Source organism: Rana temporaria, chromosome 5, assembly GCF_905171775.1.
Source record: "Rana temporaria chromosome 5, aRanTem1.1, whole genome shotgun sequence".
NCBI classification, from domain to species: domain Eukaryota; kingdom Metazoa; phylum Chordata; class Amphibia; order Anura; family Ranidae; genus Rana; species Rana temporaria.
This window is the reverse complement of record NC_053493.1, coordinates 157,592,273-157,605,255: the sequence shown is the minus strand read 5'-3', so window position 1 is coordinate 157,605,255 and position 12,983 is coordinate 157,592,273. Positions and strand designations below refer to the sequence as shown.

Below are 12,983 nucleotides of genomic sequence, written 5' to 3'. Positions count from 1 at the left end.
AAGGAGGGAAGGGTGTCATCCGGCCGTCATTTTTTTCCGGGTCCTGCTGGAGCGCTGTGTGGGAAGGTTAGATTTCCATCGCTGATGAAGAACAGCCGGCTGCGATGGGGGATCCTCAAACAGAGGCGTGGAGCGCAGGTGGACAGCAGGCGGATGATGACGGATGATAACGTCACCGGGTATGCGACGCGTTTCTAAACGGTCAGGCAGCGTATGACGCGGCTGCCGCACTCCTTTCTCCTTTAACATACAGATTTGGCTTCAGGTGCAGCGTTTTCTGGCAGAAGCAGTGGATTTTCTCTGGTAGCTCTGATCAGTACAACCCTCGCCTAATGCCGCGTACACACGATCGGTCGGGCCTCTCCGACTAAATGATTCCCATGATGTTAAAAGCCACTTCCCACAAAGTTTACCATTGGACACAGAAGGAAAACTTTGCTTGGTGCAAGAAACCCAGAAAAGTGGGATATCCCAGCCTTTTTTTTTAAATCAGGCCTGGGTAAAGAGTTGTCCCAAAGGGCTATCAAGGGTCAACATTTGTGATCTTGTTCCTAAGACCACTAGTCACTCATTTGACTAGGACCCTTGCACAGGATATCTCTCTTGTGGCTCCCCTTGTGTACCTGCCTGTGTCTCCAAGGAATTTGAATTTGGTTCTCTCTGCACTTCGAAAAACACCTTTTGATCTTGCTGAGAAATATTCCCTTTTCCACTTTCACAAAGTTGTTTTTATTGCTGCTGCACCTCTGTGAGGCGTATGTCTGTCTTAATTTGTGTCCTTGCCCTGTAAATAACCTTTCTGGTCTTGCATAAGGACAAGGTGGGAGTTCATTGAGGGACACAGGTCTTGCATTTCTGTATTTATGATCTTGTTCTCTACACTGCTTTATGACAAAACTGAGAAATTTTAGAAGTGAGAGTTATAACAGGCAGGCAGTGTCCAAATCCTCATTTTGGTGGAAGTATAACCCAAATGTCTCTGAATCCTGTGTCTGCCAATGAACTCCAAGAAAATCATTTTTCAGCCAGTATATTATTATTATTATTATTATTATTATTATAATTATCATTATTATTTTTTATTTTTTTAGGTCATGCAACTTTTAAAGCCATTGGTATAATACTAGTCAATGGAAAAATTGGTGACACAAACATTGCCATGAATTTAATATTTTTCACTGATCTGTTCTTGGACATGTAAATGTGTTTCTCATTAAAAAAAAGATTTTTTTTTTCTTTTTTCTTTTTCTTCTTTAGTCCATTTTGAGCCAGAGCCAGGATAAAGCGCTAAGAAGAATTGGAGAGCTGCGAGAGGTAAGCACCAAACCGCTAATCCTTCAAAATATAAAAATATATCTACTCAACAGAAGATCAGCTGCACTTTGACTCATAACTCCTTAGTTACAGTATGTAGACCATTTTGATAAATATAAGATGTACTTAAAGTACACTGGCAACGGGGTAAATACTATTCAGCTATGCTGGTTTTTGGTGAGTAGACACCATAAGATGGCTGGTTGTACCTTTTGAAATCGTGTTCCTGACAGTGCTGTCTCAGTCTTCTGAGATTTCTATGCGAACACAGACTTTCTGGAGCAGTGGATAGGTGCCCGCAGAACCATATAGCCAGCTAGCCATATACTTTTGAAATCATACCTGTTCATCAGGAACTGGTCAAATTTTAATCGGTATGTGGCCATCCCTCCTAACTCATGATTGACTTCTGTCAAAGGGACATGCTGGGAACACGTTTCTTAATCAGTGAGGGCAGCCAATCGCATTGTGATTCTTCATCCACCTCATTTGTATGGAAAGAGGAGTCTGTTATTTTTTTTTTTTTCGCTCAACCTGCTGACTGTCTATAGCCAGCTTGAGGATTAGGATTTGACGCACCTGAAAATGTTGGGTGCCTACAAGTTTCCATTTGCTGATGAGCAGGATCCTTAAAGGGACACTAAAGGCAGAATTTTTTTTTTTTAAATAACAAACATGTTATACTTACCTCCGCTGTGCAGTTCGTTTTGCACAGAGTGACCCGGATCCGTGTCTTCTGGGGTCCCTCGGCGGCTGTCTCTGCTCCTCCTCACAAAAGCTTTCCACGTTCATGCGAGCTCCCTTGCATGGTGGAAAGCTTTTGCGAGTGTGCTCCCGTGATACATCGGCGGCCATAGCTGCCGACTGTATCACTCGGCCCGCCCCCCCGGCGCGCCGCGTCATCCGCTGTGATTGACAGCAGCGCCAGCCAATGGCTGCGCTGCTATCAATCCGCCCAGCCTAGCCAATCAACGGCCAGGCTGGGAAACCAAGAACATCACGTGAACGCGCCCGGGAATTTCGAACGGTCAGGTAAGTAAAACGGGGGCTCGGGGGGGGGGGGGGGGGCGGTACTATCGGATGTTTTTTCACCTTAATGCATAGGATGCATTAAGGTGAAAAAACTTTTACCTTTACAACCCCTTTAAAGAGTAGAATGATTAAAAAGTTGGGATGCAAGTACAGTATGTATTTATTTGACCTTACTGATAGTAGGGTTTAATAGACGAATTACGGTACATTTTGGCAATCCTTTTAATCCTACACCATGTGGCATAGTATTGTCAATTTCTGAAAAACATAAAATCCTTAGTTGGTAAGCAGAAAACATTTGATACATTTTTATGTAGCACTAAACTTCAGCTTTTAGTAAATGCTCTATTGTATAGAATGGTGTGTTTTTTTTTTAATATTCCAGGGGACACCCATATTCAAAGGCGTCGTCATGGTAGACGGCTGACTTTTTTAAACACAATATGGTTATAAGACTTTGCAGTATAGCGTTCCTCACAAGGTGCACAGTTTGTATACTATTATGGCTGTTTATTTTATAAGATTTTTTTAATTCATACATAAATCCTTTATATTGCCAGGAGCTCCAAATGGACCAGCAGGCCAAGAAACATCTGCAGGAAGAGTTTGATGCATCTCTCGAAGAAAAAGACCAGCTTATTAGTGTGTTACAGACTCAGGTTAGAACATCATCGGACAAACTAAATGTCATCACCAACAACAACTGATAAATCATTTTTATGCCGGTTGCCAGCAAATTGATTTAAAAGCTGGTTTCGTATATCTATTCAGTAGCAAAATATTCATACATATTCTCAAGTTCTATCTTTAGTAGTCCTTACAAAACGAAATCAGGGTGTCCCATATCCCCCTAGGAATTCTTCATATTGCAGAATCCGTAACTGGGGGACCTTACTGTGAAACAATATTACATTAATTATATAATACTAAAACACACACTGTTGTAGTGCAAATATCATTTATTTTATCATCCAAGAGATTTAAAGCGGGGGTTCACCCCCAAAATTTTTTTTAACATTACATTCAGGCGAGTTGATAATGACATTAGGCTGTTTTTTTTTTTTTTTTTTTTTTTTTAAATCCCTGCCGTACATACCGTTTTTATGTACATTTTCACCGCGGTTTCCGGGTATGTAATCTGCGGGACTGGGCGTTCTTAATTGATTGACATGCTTCCGACCGGCGCATACAGTGCGTCACGAGTTGGTGAAAGAAGCCGAACGTCGGTGCAAAGGTGCCGTATAGAGCCGACTCGCAGTTTGGCTTCTTTCGGCAACTCGTGACGCATTGTATGCACCGGTCGGAAGCATGTCTATCAATTGGGAACTCCCAGTCCCGCAGATTACATACCCGGAAGCCGCGGTGAAAATGTACATAAAATCGTATGTACGGCAAGGATTTAAAAAAAAAAAACAGCCTAATGTCATTATCACAACTCGCCTGAATGTAATGTTAAAAAAAATGTTTTGGGTGAACCCCCGCTTTAAGAAACAATCAGGTAATTCCACCTTTCACCAAAAGTTCTCAGATCATTTTTTTTGGTGGAGTTGACCTTTACCCTCCCTGGCGCTACCCCCTGTGGCAGGAAATTTTGGTGTAAATATTTTTTTTTTCACAAGTATTATTGGGGGTAATAATTTTAAGGTTGTATTCCTGATCTAACATTTTGGATTAACACCAAGAAGTTATATGATGAACCCAGAAGTTCTCTAGTGTGAGCACTTCTGAGTTCATGGCGGTCAGGCTCTGTCTGATGGCATCCAGGGATATAAGAAGGTCAACTACTGTCAGTACTGATTTGCTTGAAAGTAGTACAGGCATACCCCAATTTTAAGTACATAATGGGGTTTATTTACTATCGCTGGAGAGTGCAAAATCAGGCTCACTTCTGCATGAAAACCAATGAGCTTCCAGGTTTTATTACCGGGCCTAATTGAACAAGCTGGGTTTAGAAGCTCATTTCTTTCTATGAAGAAGTGAGCCTTATTTTGCACTCTCCGGTGATAGTAAATGAATCCCATTGTGTACTTAAAGGTGGGGTATGCCTTTACAGAGGAAACCTCAGAAGTCTCATAGAGAGGACCTGTCACTGCACACCCCTATGGACAAGCTTGAGTATCTTAATTTTTTGCACTCAATTTCAAACCTCAAAATATTACCATATTTTCTTTTACTCAACAGTCTTGTCTGAAAAAAATATATTCCTGTTTGTGTGCTTTAAAATGTGTTTTTAGTGTATTTTTTATGAAAAAGTAGCTGTGTTACAGTGCCTTGAAAAAGTATTCATACCCCTTGACATTTTCCAAATTTTGTTACATTACAACCAAAAAAAATGTATTTTATTGGGATTTTTTGTGATAGATCCACACAAAGTGGCACATAATTGTGAAGTGGAGGGAAAATGATAAATAGTTTTAAACATTTTGTACAAATATCTGAATATTGTGGGCACTTTTTCAAGGCACTATATGTAATTGTCAGGCCTAAAGTGACCATGTTAATATGTTTTGGAAAAAAAATACATTGGCCCGGATTCTCGTAGCACTTAGGCTGGCGTATCTCGAGATACGCCGCTTAAGTGTCAATTTGCGCCTTCGTATCTGTACGCCGTGCCCATAGAACTAGATACGCCTGAAAATAGGCTTCCTACGACCGACGTAAGTTTCCTACGCCGTCGTATCCTGGGCGCATATTTACGCTGGCCGCAAGGGGTGCTCCCATTGATTTACGATTCAAATATGCAAATGAGTGAGATACGCCGATTCACGAACGTACTTGCGCCCGGCACATTAATATACGCGGTTTACGTAAGTCGTACTTCCGGCGTAAAGTTAAGCCTCATAAAGCAGGTGTAAGTCATGTTAAGGTATGGACCAGGGAACAGCCGCCGTATGTTACGTAGTTTACGTAGTAGTACGTGAATAGGGCTGGGCGTAGGTTGCAGTCACGTCGTAGGCAGTGATTCGATGTATTTTAGGGAGTATTTCCGACGTGATTCTGAGCATGCGCACTGGGATGCGTCCACGGGACGGCACATGCGCCGTTCGTTCGGCCCATCATTTGCATGGGGTCACGGTTCATTTAAATGGATCACACCCACTTCCACCTACTTTGAATTAGGCTGGCTTACGCCGAAGACTTTACGTTATGCTGGCGCAACGTTGGGAGCAAGTGCTTTGTGAATACTGTGCTCGCCGCTCTGCGCGACGTCGGTGTAGCGTATATTCAATACGCTTTCCCCGGCATAACTATGCGCCGAGGTACGAGAATCCGGGCCATTGATTTTATTTATTTTTTGCATGCTTTTCTGGCGGGGTGGGTGGGACATAAAGCTAAAGGGGTTAAGAGGTATCAACTACCTAGGAATGTCTCCACCTCTTTTTACAATGCATATGTCTTGTTTGCCACAACCTTTTTTACATTTGTTTAACGCACAGTATATTTTTTATTTGTTTAGGTTACTTTACTAAAACAGCGGCTTGGAAAAGTACCAGGGGATTCAGAGACAACAGCTACTCAGTCAGAGTCTGAAAATCCAGGGCTTGTCCAAGAAGAGGAGACCGTTAACAATGCAGCGGCTGGTATAAATATCCCTTAAAGCACAGCTAAATCCTAAATGTAGCCAAAAATATATATTTTTTGATAAAGCAGGAACTTTGTTTCCCCATTGGGGAGTTTTTTTTTTTTTTTCTTACTTCACTTTCTGTCCTTTTGATTATTGCCATGCAAGAAATAGGGCAGGAGTTGTTTCTGTTTCAATCAGTTTTTATTAATTTTCACAAAGAAAAATGAATGTATCCCAATAATGCATAACAATACAGAGAAATAAAGAGAGAGCCCAAAGGTATGCTCATAGGTACAGTAAAATACAGTGCATTCTGCAGTCAGGAAACATTGTTTGGTGTTGAAAAGCGAAATGCACAGCTGGCTTCCCCCAAGGTCCTTTGTAAAATCAAATTGGCCATTTGATGATTTGACAGTTTGGTTGAGAGCACAACCAATGTGATGGTTAAATTCCTGCCACGTGTTGGGAATGTAACTGTTTTTTGAAACTGTTAAATCAAGGGGGTAGATTCAGGTAGGGCTGCGCACTCTTAAGGAGGCACATCGTTCCGTTTTTACGCTACGCCTCCGTAAATTACTTGCGCTACGCTTCATTCACTAAGCAGTAGCTCCATAATTTGTGAGGGCGTTCCGTAAAAGTGGCCGGCGTAAGCGCGCGTAATTTAAATGATCCAGTAGGGAGCGTGGATCATTTAAATTAGGCGCGTTCCCGCGCCGAACGTACTGCACATGCTCCGTCGGGAAACTTTTCCGACGTGCATTGCGGTAAATGACGTCGCAAGGACGTCATTTGCTTCAATGTGAACGTAAATGGCGTCCAGCGCCATTCACGATTCACTTACGCAAACGACTTAATTTTCAAAAATCGCGACGCGGGAGCGACGGGTATACTTAGCATTGGCTGCGCCTGCTAATAGCATGAGCAGCCTTACGCAGAAACCGACGAACGCAAACGACGTAAAATTCGAACGCCGGGCGCGCGTACGGTTGTGAATCGGCGTGAGTATGCAATTTGCATACTCTACGCTGACCACTACGGGAACGCCACCTAGCGGCCAGCTTAAGAATGCAGCCTACGATACGACGGCATAAGAGGCTTATGCCAGTCATATCTTAGGCTGCAGTCGGCGTATCGAGCTTTCTGAATCAGGAGAGGTCGATACGCCGGCGCAACTAAGCAATTAGGCTGCGTATCTATGGATACACAGACGCAATTGCTTTCTGAATCTACCCCAAGGGGTTTAGTGCCTCTTTAAAACATGGTTTTGTTTTTGTCTGTCTTTTTTTTTTTTTTGTTTGTTTGGCTGGATAACCGTTATATTCCGGTATTATTTTAAAGAGAAACTAAACTCACCTCGGCTCCAGGGAAGCAGCATTCCCGAGCTCCTCACCCGGCTGCTGACATTTCAAGGCAGCCAAGCCAGCTTCCAGGTCATTGGCTGGCCGGGATGACATGCCTCCCATGCAGTTCGGTCAGATTCGGCATTGCTGAATTTGTACAGTGAGCTGCGCATGCACGCCTCGCTACATGGGCTGAGAGGCAGGTAAGTAACTTTTAATGCAAAAGAGACGAAGCATGTCTCTTCTGCCTTAAAATTCCTGCCTTTTTGCCCATCTTTAATCGTGGCCCGAAGTTCCACTTTATTGAGAGCTGTAGAATTTAGAAACATTAAAAATGCCTTTTGAAATTCCATTAAGATGGTAAAACTTTTGAGATTGCAGTGCTTGGGTTTTCATATACTTTGGTTGAAATATTGCTGTGCAGCCCATTGCTCTTTATAGCTTCAAAACATTCTAGACAATTTTTATATTTGTGTCCTTTAACTTTTTGTTCATAACGATTTTCAAAACTAATATTTGATTGGTGACAGTTAAAATGCACCTTCTGCTTCACTGACTTGTTCTGTTATTCCTCTTCTATGCAGATGAAAGTGGTGATCCTGCAAAAACTATAGAGGGTCTACAAGTAAGGGTGAAACGCCAGGAGAACCTTCTTCAGAGATGTAAAGAAATGATACGGTCACATAAGGAACGGTCCACTCAGCTTGGCAGTGAAAAAGAAGCTCTTCAAAACCAACTAGATGAAAGGCTTCAAGAGCTTGAAAAGATTAAGGTGCACTGGTCATTGCTGTTTTGTTTCATTCTCCTACTGGGGAAATAAGAAATGTGGTGTTACACATTTTTTGGGGAGCATTCCAATTGCTGCTTGTACATCACTTTTGACCTCCTGCTTGCACAGGTGTTACACACCAGCACTCTGAACATGTGCCCATCATTTCTCTACCCCATCTTTTTTCTTCTGAGCTTCTAGTACATTGTGGCTACCTCCTCCGTCACCAATTCAAACTCTCATGCCGCGTACACACGATCGGTTCGTCTGATGAAAACGGTCTGATGGACCGATCGTGTGTGGGCCCCATCAGTTTTTTCCCCATCGGTGAAAAAACTTAGAACTTGTTTTAAAATTATCTGTTGGTTAAAAAAACGATAGAAAAAAACGATCGTCTGTGGGGAAATCCATCGGTTAAAAGTCGACGCATGCTCGGAAGCATTGAACTTCATTTTTCCCAGCACGTTGTGTTTTACGTCACCGCGTTCTGACGCAATCGTTTTTTTAACTGATGGTGTGTAGGCAAGACTGATGAAAGTCAGCTTCGTTGGATATCTGATGAAAAAATCCATCAGACTGTTTTCATCGGATGAACCGATCGTGTGTACAGGGCATCACATTCATCCACTGCTGTGACACTCAGGTTCCCTCTCTTTTGTGTCTGCTGCAAGTCCCTGCTTACATCTTCAGAGTATCAGCTGCTCTATTTTCATTTGCTTTGGTATTTTTGAGACATAATGGTAAAAAGATGTTTTAATTATATATTTACCCTGTTACTTTGAGATTAAGTATCTCTAAAATGGGAAGGGGGGGAGGGTAACAAACCCAGGGACTTTAACGGTGTCTCAAAAAACGAAATAAATCAAGTAGAAAAATATAACATTTGATTTATACATACATAATTAAAAACGTAATAAATACAACCACATTTTAATCCAAAAGAGGATATGAGTGGCTTCAGAGCAGGCCACAGAAAAAACCTATACACAGAATGCCCAACATGTTTCGCCCTGATCGGGGCTTCATCAGGAGCTTTGTACAAGAGATACTATAACGAAAAGAAAAATAATTGTACATAAAAAATCAAGGCATTGAGACAATAATCAACAGATATGCTCAAGGCACAATACACGTACTTTTAACAAGTATTGAATATTTAGCTAAACGTTTTTGCATGGAAAAACGAGAAAAAGAAAAAGGGAAGAGAAACCATTTATCGCAACTATGTAAGATGCATATACATATTTCAATGAGAATACATCACATAATTGCTACTAGACAAACAACTTACCCATGGGGCAAACAATTCAATCCAAATGCGTGGTAGAGACAAAATTAAGATTCAGTAAAGGGTTTGAAGAGAGGAATGTGAGACAACAATTCACAAAATCTGCCTCAAAAGGGTGCCCAAAGATCTGGTCCATCCCAAACTATAGATGGTGACTATAGTAAATAAAAGCAAAAAATGAAATAATAAATAACATATCCAAAAGGATTGCACGGCAACAAACCAAAAGGAAAATGAAAGACACTGAAATAGTTAATCTCATGTGCCTGAAAAAATTCAAAATAATTAAGGTAATGGGTACCTGTTGGATAGCTGCGCAGACATAGGGTCATAAATGAAATGGCTGCAGAGATGAGGAGACCTTCAATGAATTCTAATCTCCGCCGCCAATTAAGGCATATGGAACAGCCAAAGCAGTCCAATTTGGATAGCTGTTTAATCAAATAGTGAACAACCAAAAAACGAACTTGAGGAAAATATACTCACAGAGCCTAGAAGCCTGCAAAACTTGCATAGCCCCATGGCTCAAAAGTTGGCAAAGAGTGACAAAAAATAATAAGATGAAATGGAGACATACCTGAATAAATGCCGCATTTATTCAGGTATGTCTCCATTTCATCTTATTATTTTTTGCACTGAATGCATATAGATTACAACAGTGTTGGATTGGAGAATGTTGTTCAGGTTAGGTTCTATCTTGAACAACTCCTCCCACCCATTCCACAATATGCTGGTCAATCTGTGGAGTACCATCAGTGATAGATTGTTACACCCACAATGCACCACAAGAAATTATTTTTGCCTGTGGCGATCAAGATAAAAAAAAAAATTCTGTGAGGGCTGGAGGTGAAGATTTAATTCTGGTTGTTTATGATCAGGATTTTCTTGTTGTTTTTATAGTATGTTGGTATTGTGTTGGTTATTATCTGGGATGGTTGTATTTTAATTGTATGGATGTTTTATTTTTAGTGTAGTTTTAATTTTGTTATTTGGTGTTAATGGCTGTTGGTAATTTTATTGTGTTTTTGCATTATTGTGATCTTGTGTTGTCTTTGTTAAGCGTGTCTGTGTCGTAACAATTTCCAAATTTCCCTTTGGGATTAAAGTATTCTGTAGATTATATTTGAAAAATAAGGATATTTTTTCGAGTCACTTAAACCTTCCAAGTTTTTTTTTGCTCTATGGGTTAAGTTTGGGAACGTTCCCTTCACTTCGTGTTACAGAGGCACAACAATGAAGTATCTCCTAGGTGACATAGTTATCACCTAAACAGGAATCCCAAAAGGAAGGTTTCCCCTAACCTCTGTTGAAGCTACAGCCATTAAACTCAGAATTTCCCCATTGCTTACTGGCTCAGTGACCATGTCCACCAGGACAGATAGAGGGACACATGCAAAAAAAAACATCTGAATGCGGGATCTTCCCAATCCATTCAGTTTTAAAGTTTGTCAATCAAGTCCAAATGTATTCAGCACTGGCATTTTACACCCCCTTGCTGTCCAGGCCAGTGTTCAGTCAGTGTTGTGTTTGACTGACAAATACTCTGTCGTTCAGCACTATATCCAAATAAATTTTTTACAGTTTTTACACAGAGTTTTTTTTTTGCACTTAATACCACCAATGGCAGGACCTCCTCCCCAGATTCCCTTAGTTGTCGCGTCACCGCGTTTGAACTCCTATGTCTGGACAAATCTCCACTGCTGAGGCTTTGGTTAGTCACCACAGCATTTCCATGGAACAGAGCTGCTTTAGTTGTCTCTCTGCCTTATGCTCCCCAATGTCTAATGACAGCGAGAGCTGCGTTTTTCTGCGCACACAAGCAACACGCGCAAAGGTAATTTAAAGGGCATACAGGTATGTCCACCCGCCATAGTAAGGGAGCAAGCCTGCCATTTAGTTATAACAGCCAAATGTAGTCATTAAAGTGATTTGTTAAATCCGTTTTTTCCTTTTTTTTTTTTATTTAAAAAAAATAAACGGTTTACTTACCTGAACTGTGTAATAGTATTGCACAGAGAGGTCCTTTACTGCCTCTTTTGAAATCCCCTGCTGACACTGCCTGCTCCTCCTCTCCTTCGTTTGTCCCCATAGCAAGCCCTGTGTGTGGGCATGGTCCCAAGCCAGGCTGTATGGGGTCCATAGACGCCATTGCCAATGGCTTCCGTTGCTTTCAGTGTAGCCTGTGAGAGTAGGAAGAGGGGAGAGAAGAACTGAAGCTGGGCACAGCCCTGAATCAATAGAGGATTTGGGTAAGTGCTTAGGGAAGGAACAACTAGTGGAATGTTTTTTTACCTTAATGCACAAAAATAATTAAGTTGGGTTAATACAGTTCGTTTAGCATGACCTGAAGTTAGATATGATGATTGTTGCTTCATTTGGGCTACTTTTTCTTAAAGGGGTTTTAAACCCTCATGTTTTTCACCTTAATGCATACTATTCATTTAAGGTGAAAAAACTTCTGTCTGTTACCACCTCCCCCAAGCCCCTGTTTTACTTATCTGAGCTCTCAAACTTGACCTGGCGGACACGCGCTCTTCCTCATCCCGGGTCCTCGGCTCTTGATTGGATAGATTGATAGCATTGAAGCCATTGGCTCTCACTGCTGTCAATCAAATCCAATGACATGGGGGGCGGGGCCAAATGAATGACTCTGGAGCGCCCCCCCAAAGTAACCCCCTGGGAGAGCGCTTCTCCTAGGGGGTTACCCAATGAGAGGAGGAGCCGTGAAAGCCACTGGGGGCCCCAAGAAGTCACGGATCGGGGGAACACTGTGCAAAACTAACTGCACAGTGGAGGCAAGTATGACATGTTTGTTATTTAAAAAACAAACAAAACAAAGCTTTACAACCACTTTAAATATGACTTTCCCAAATCACTTAGGACTTTAAAACATCAACTTTGTAAATGTCATTCTTTATTACAATAGAAATGCTTACGTTTTCTAACTAAACATTGTTCCTTTTGTAATATATTTCATTATTTTGTCCAAATTAAAAAGAACCGTTCACAATATCAAATGTTTTCTATGTGAAATTTCAGGAACTTCACACTAGTGAAAAGACCAAGCTGATTACCCAGCTGAGGGATGCCAAGAATTTGGTTGAGCAACTGGAGCAAGATAAGGTAAACATTCATCTCTCAGAGGTGTTTGCAGGACTTAACATTATGAAGTTTTGTGAAACTTAAATGTACTTGGTCGCCTTACTTCTTTGACTTGTTTTTCCTTTTTTAATAATATAAACTAAAAAAAAAAGCCATGGTGTAAAGGGAAACCATCATGACAAGTACAATGCAAATGCGGAGCAGTCCTTGCACAGAGTTTATTTGACCTTCCCAGCACAGGAAAACCGTTGTAACATGCTGATGTGATATAAGGCATTAAACCTTATAAGTTGTACAGCCATAAAGTGATTGTAAAGTCTGTTGTTTTTTATTTAAAAAAATAAATGTTATACTTACCTGCTCTATGCAGTTGGTTTTGCACAGAGCAGCCCAGATCCTCTCAATTATGGAAAGCAGACAAGGATGAAAGTTCAGGGACAGAAAGGCATTAATTCGGGTGTATTGATTATACAGAACAACCTGAGCAGTTACTGCTTCTGCTTGAGGATCCATTTACTTGTCAAGATTCATCTTTAGCCTGAGAGGGTGGTATCCATGCTATAGGATGTTTTA

The 12,983-nt window shown here is 41.2% G+C and overlaps 1 protein-coding gene across 1 annotated transcript in view; it reads left to right on the top strand.

The window, feature by feature from the left end:
* GOLGA4 (golgin A4) overlaps positions 1 to 12,983 on the top strand; it is a 157,912-nt gene that overhangs the window by 58,677 nt on the left and 86,252 nt on the right. The window contains exons 7-11 of the mRNA XM_040353284.1: positions 1,258 to 1,314; positions 2,907 to 3,005; positions 5,804 to 5,927; positions 7,836 to 8,023; positions 12,348 to 12,431. Of these exons, the coding sequence (XP_040209218.1) occupies positions 1,258 to 1,314; positions 2,907 to 3,005; positions 5,804 to 5,927; positions 7,836 to 8,023; positions 12,348 to 12,431 (552 nt within the window). The remainder of the gene's footprint in view (positions 1 to 1,257; positions 1,315 to 2,906; positions 3,006 to 5,803; positions 5,928 to 7,835; positions 8,024 to 12,347; positions 12,432 to 12,983) is intronic.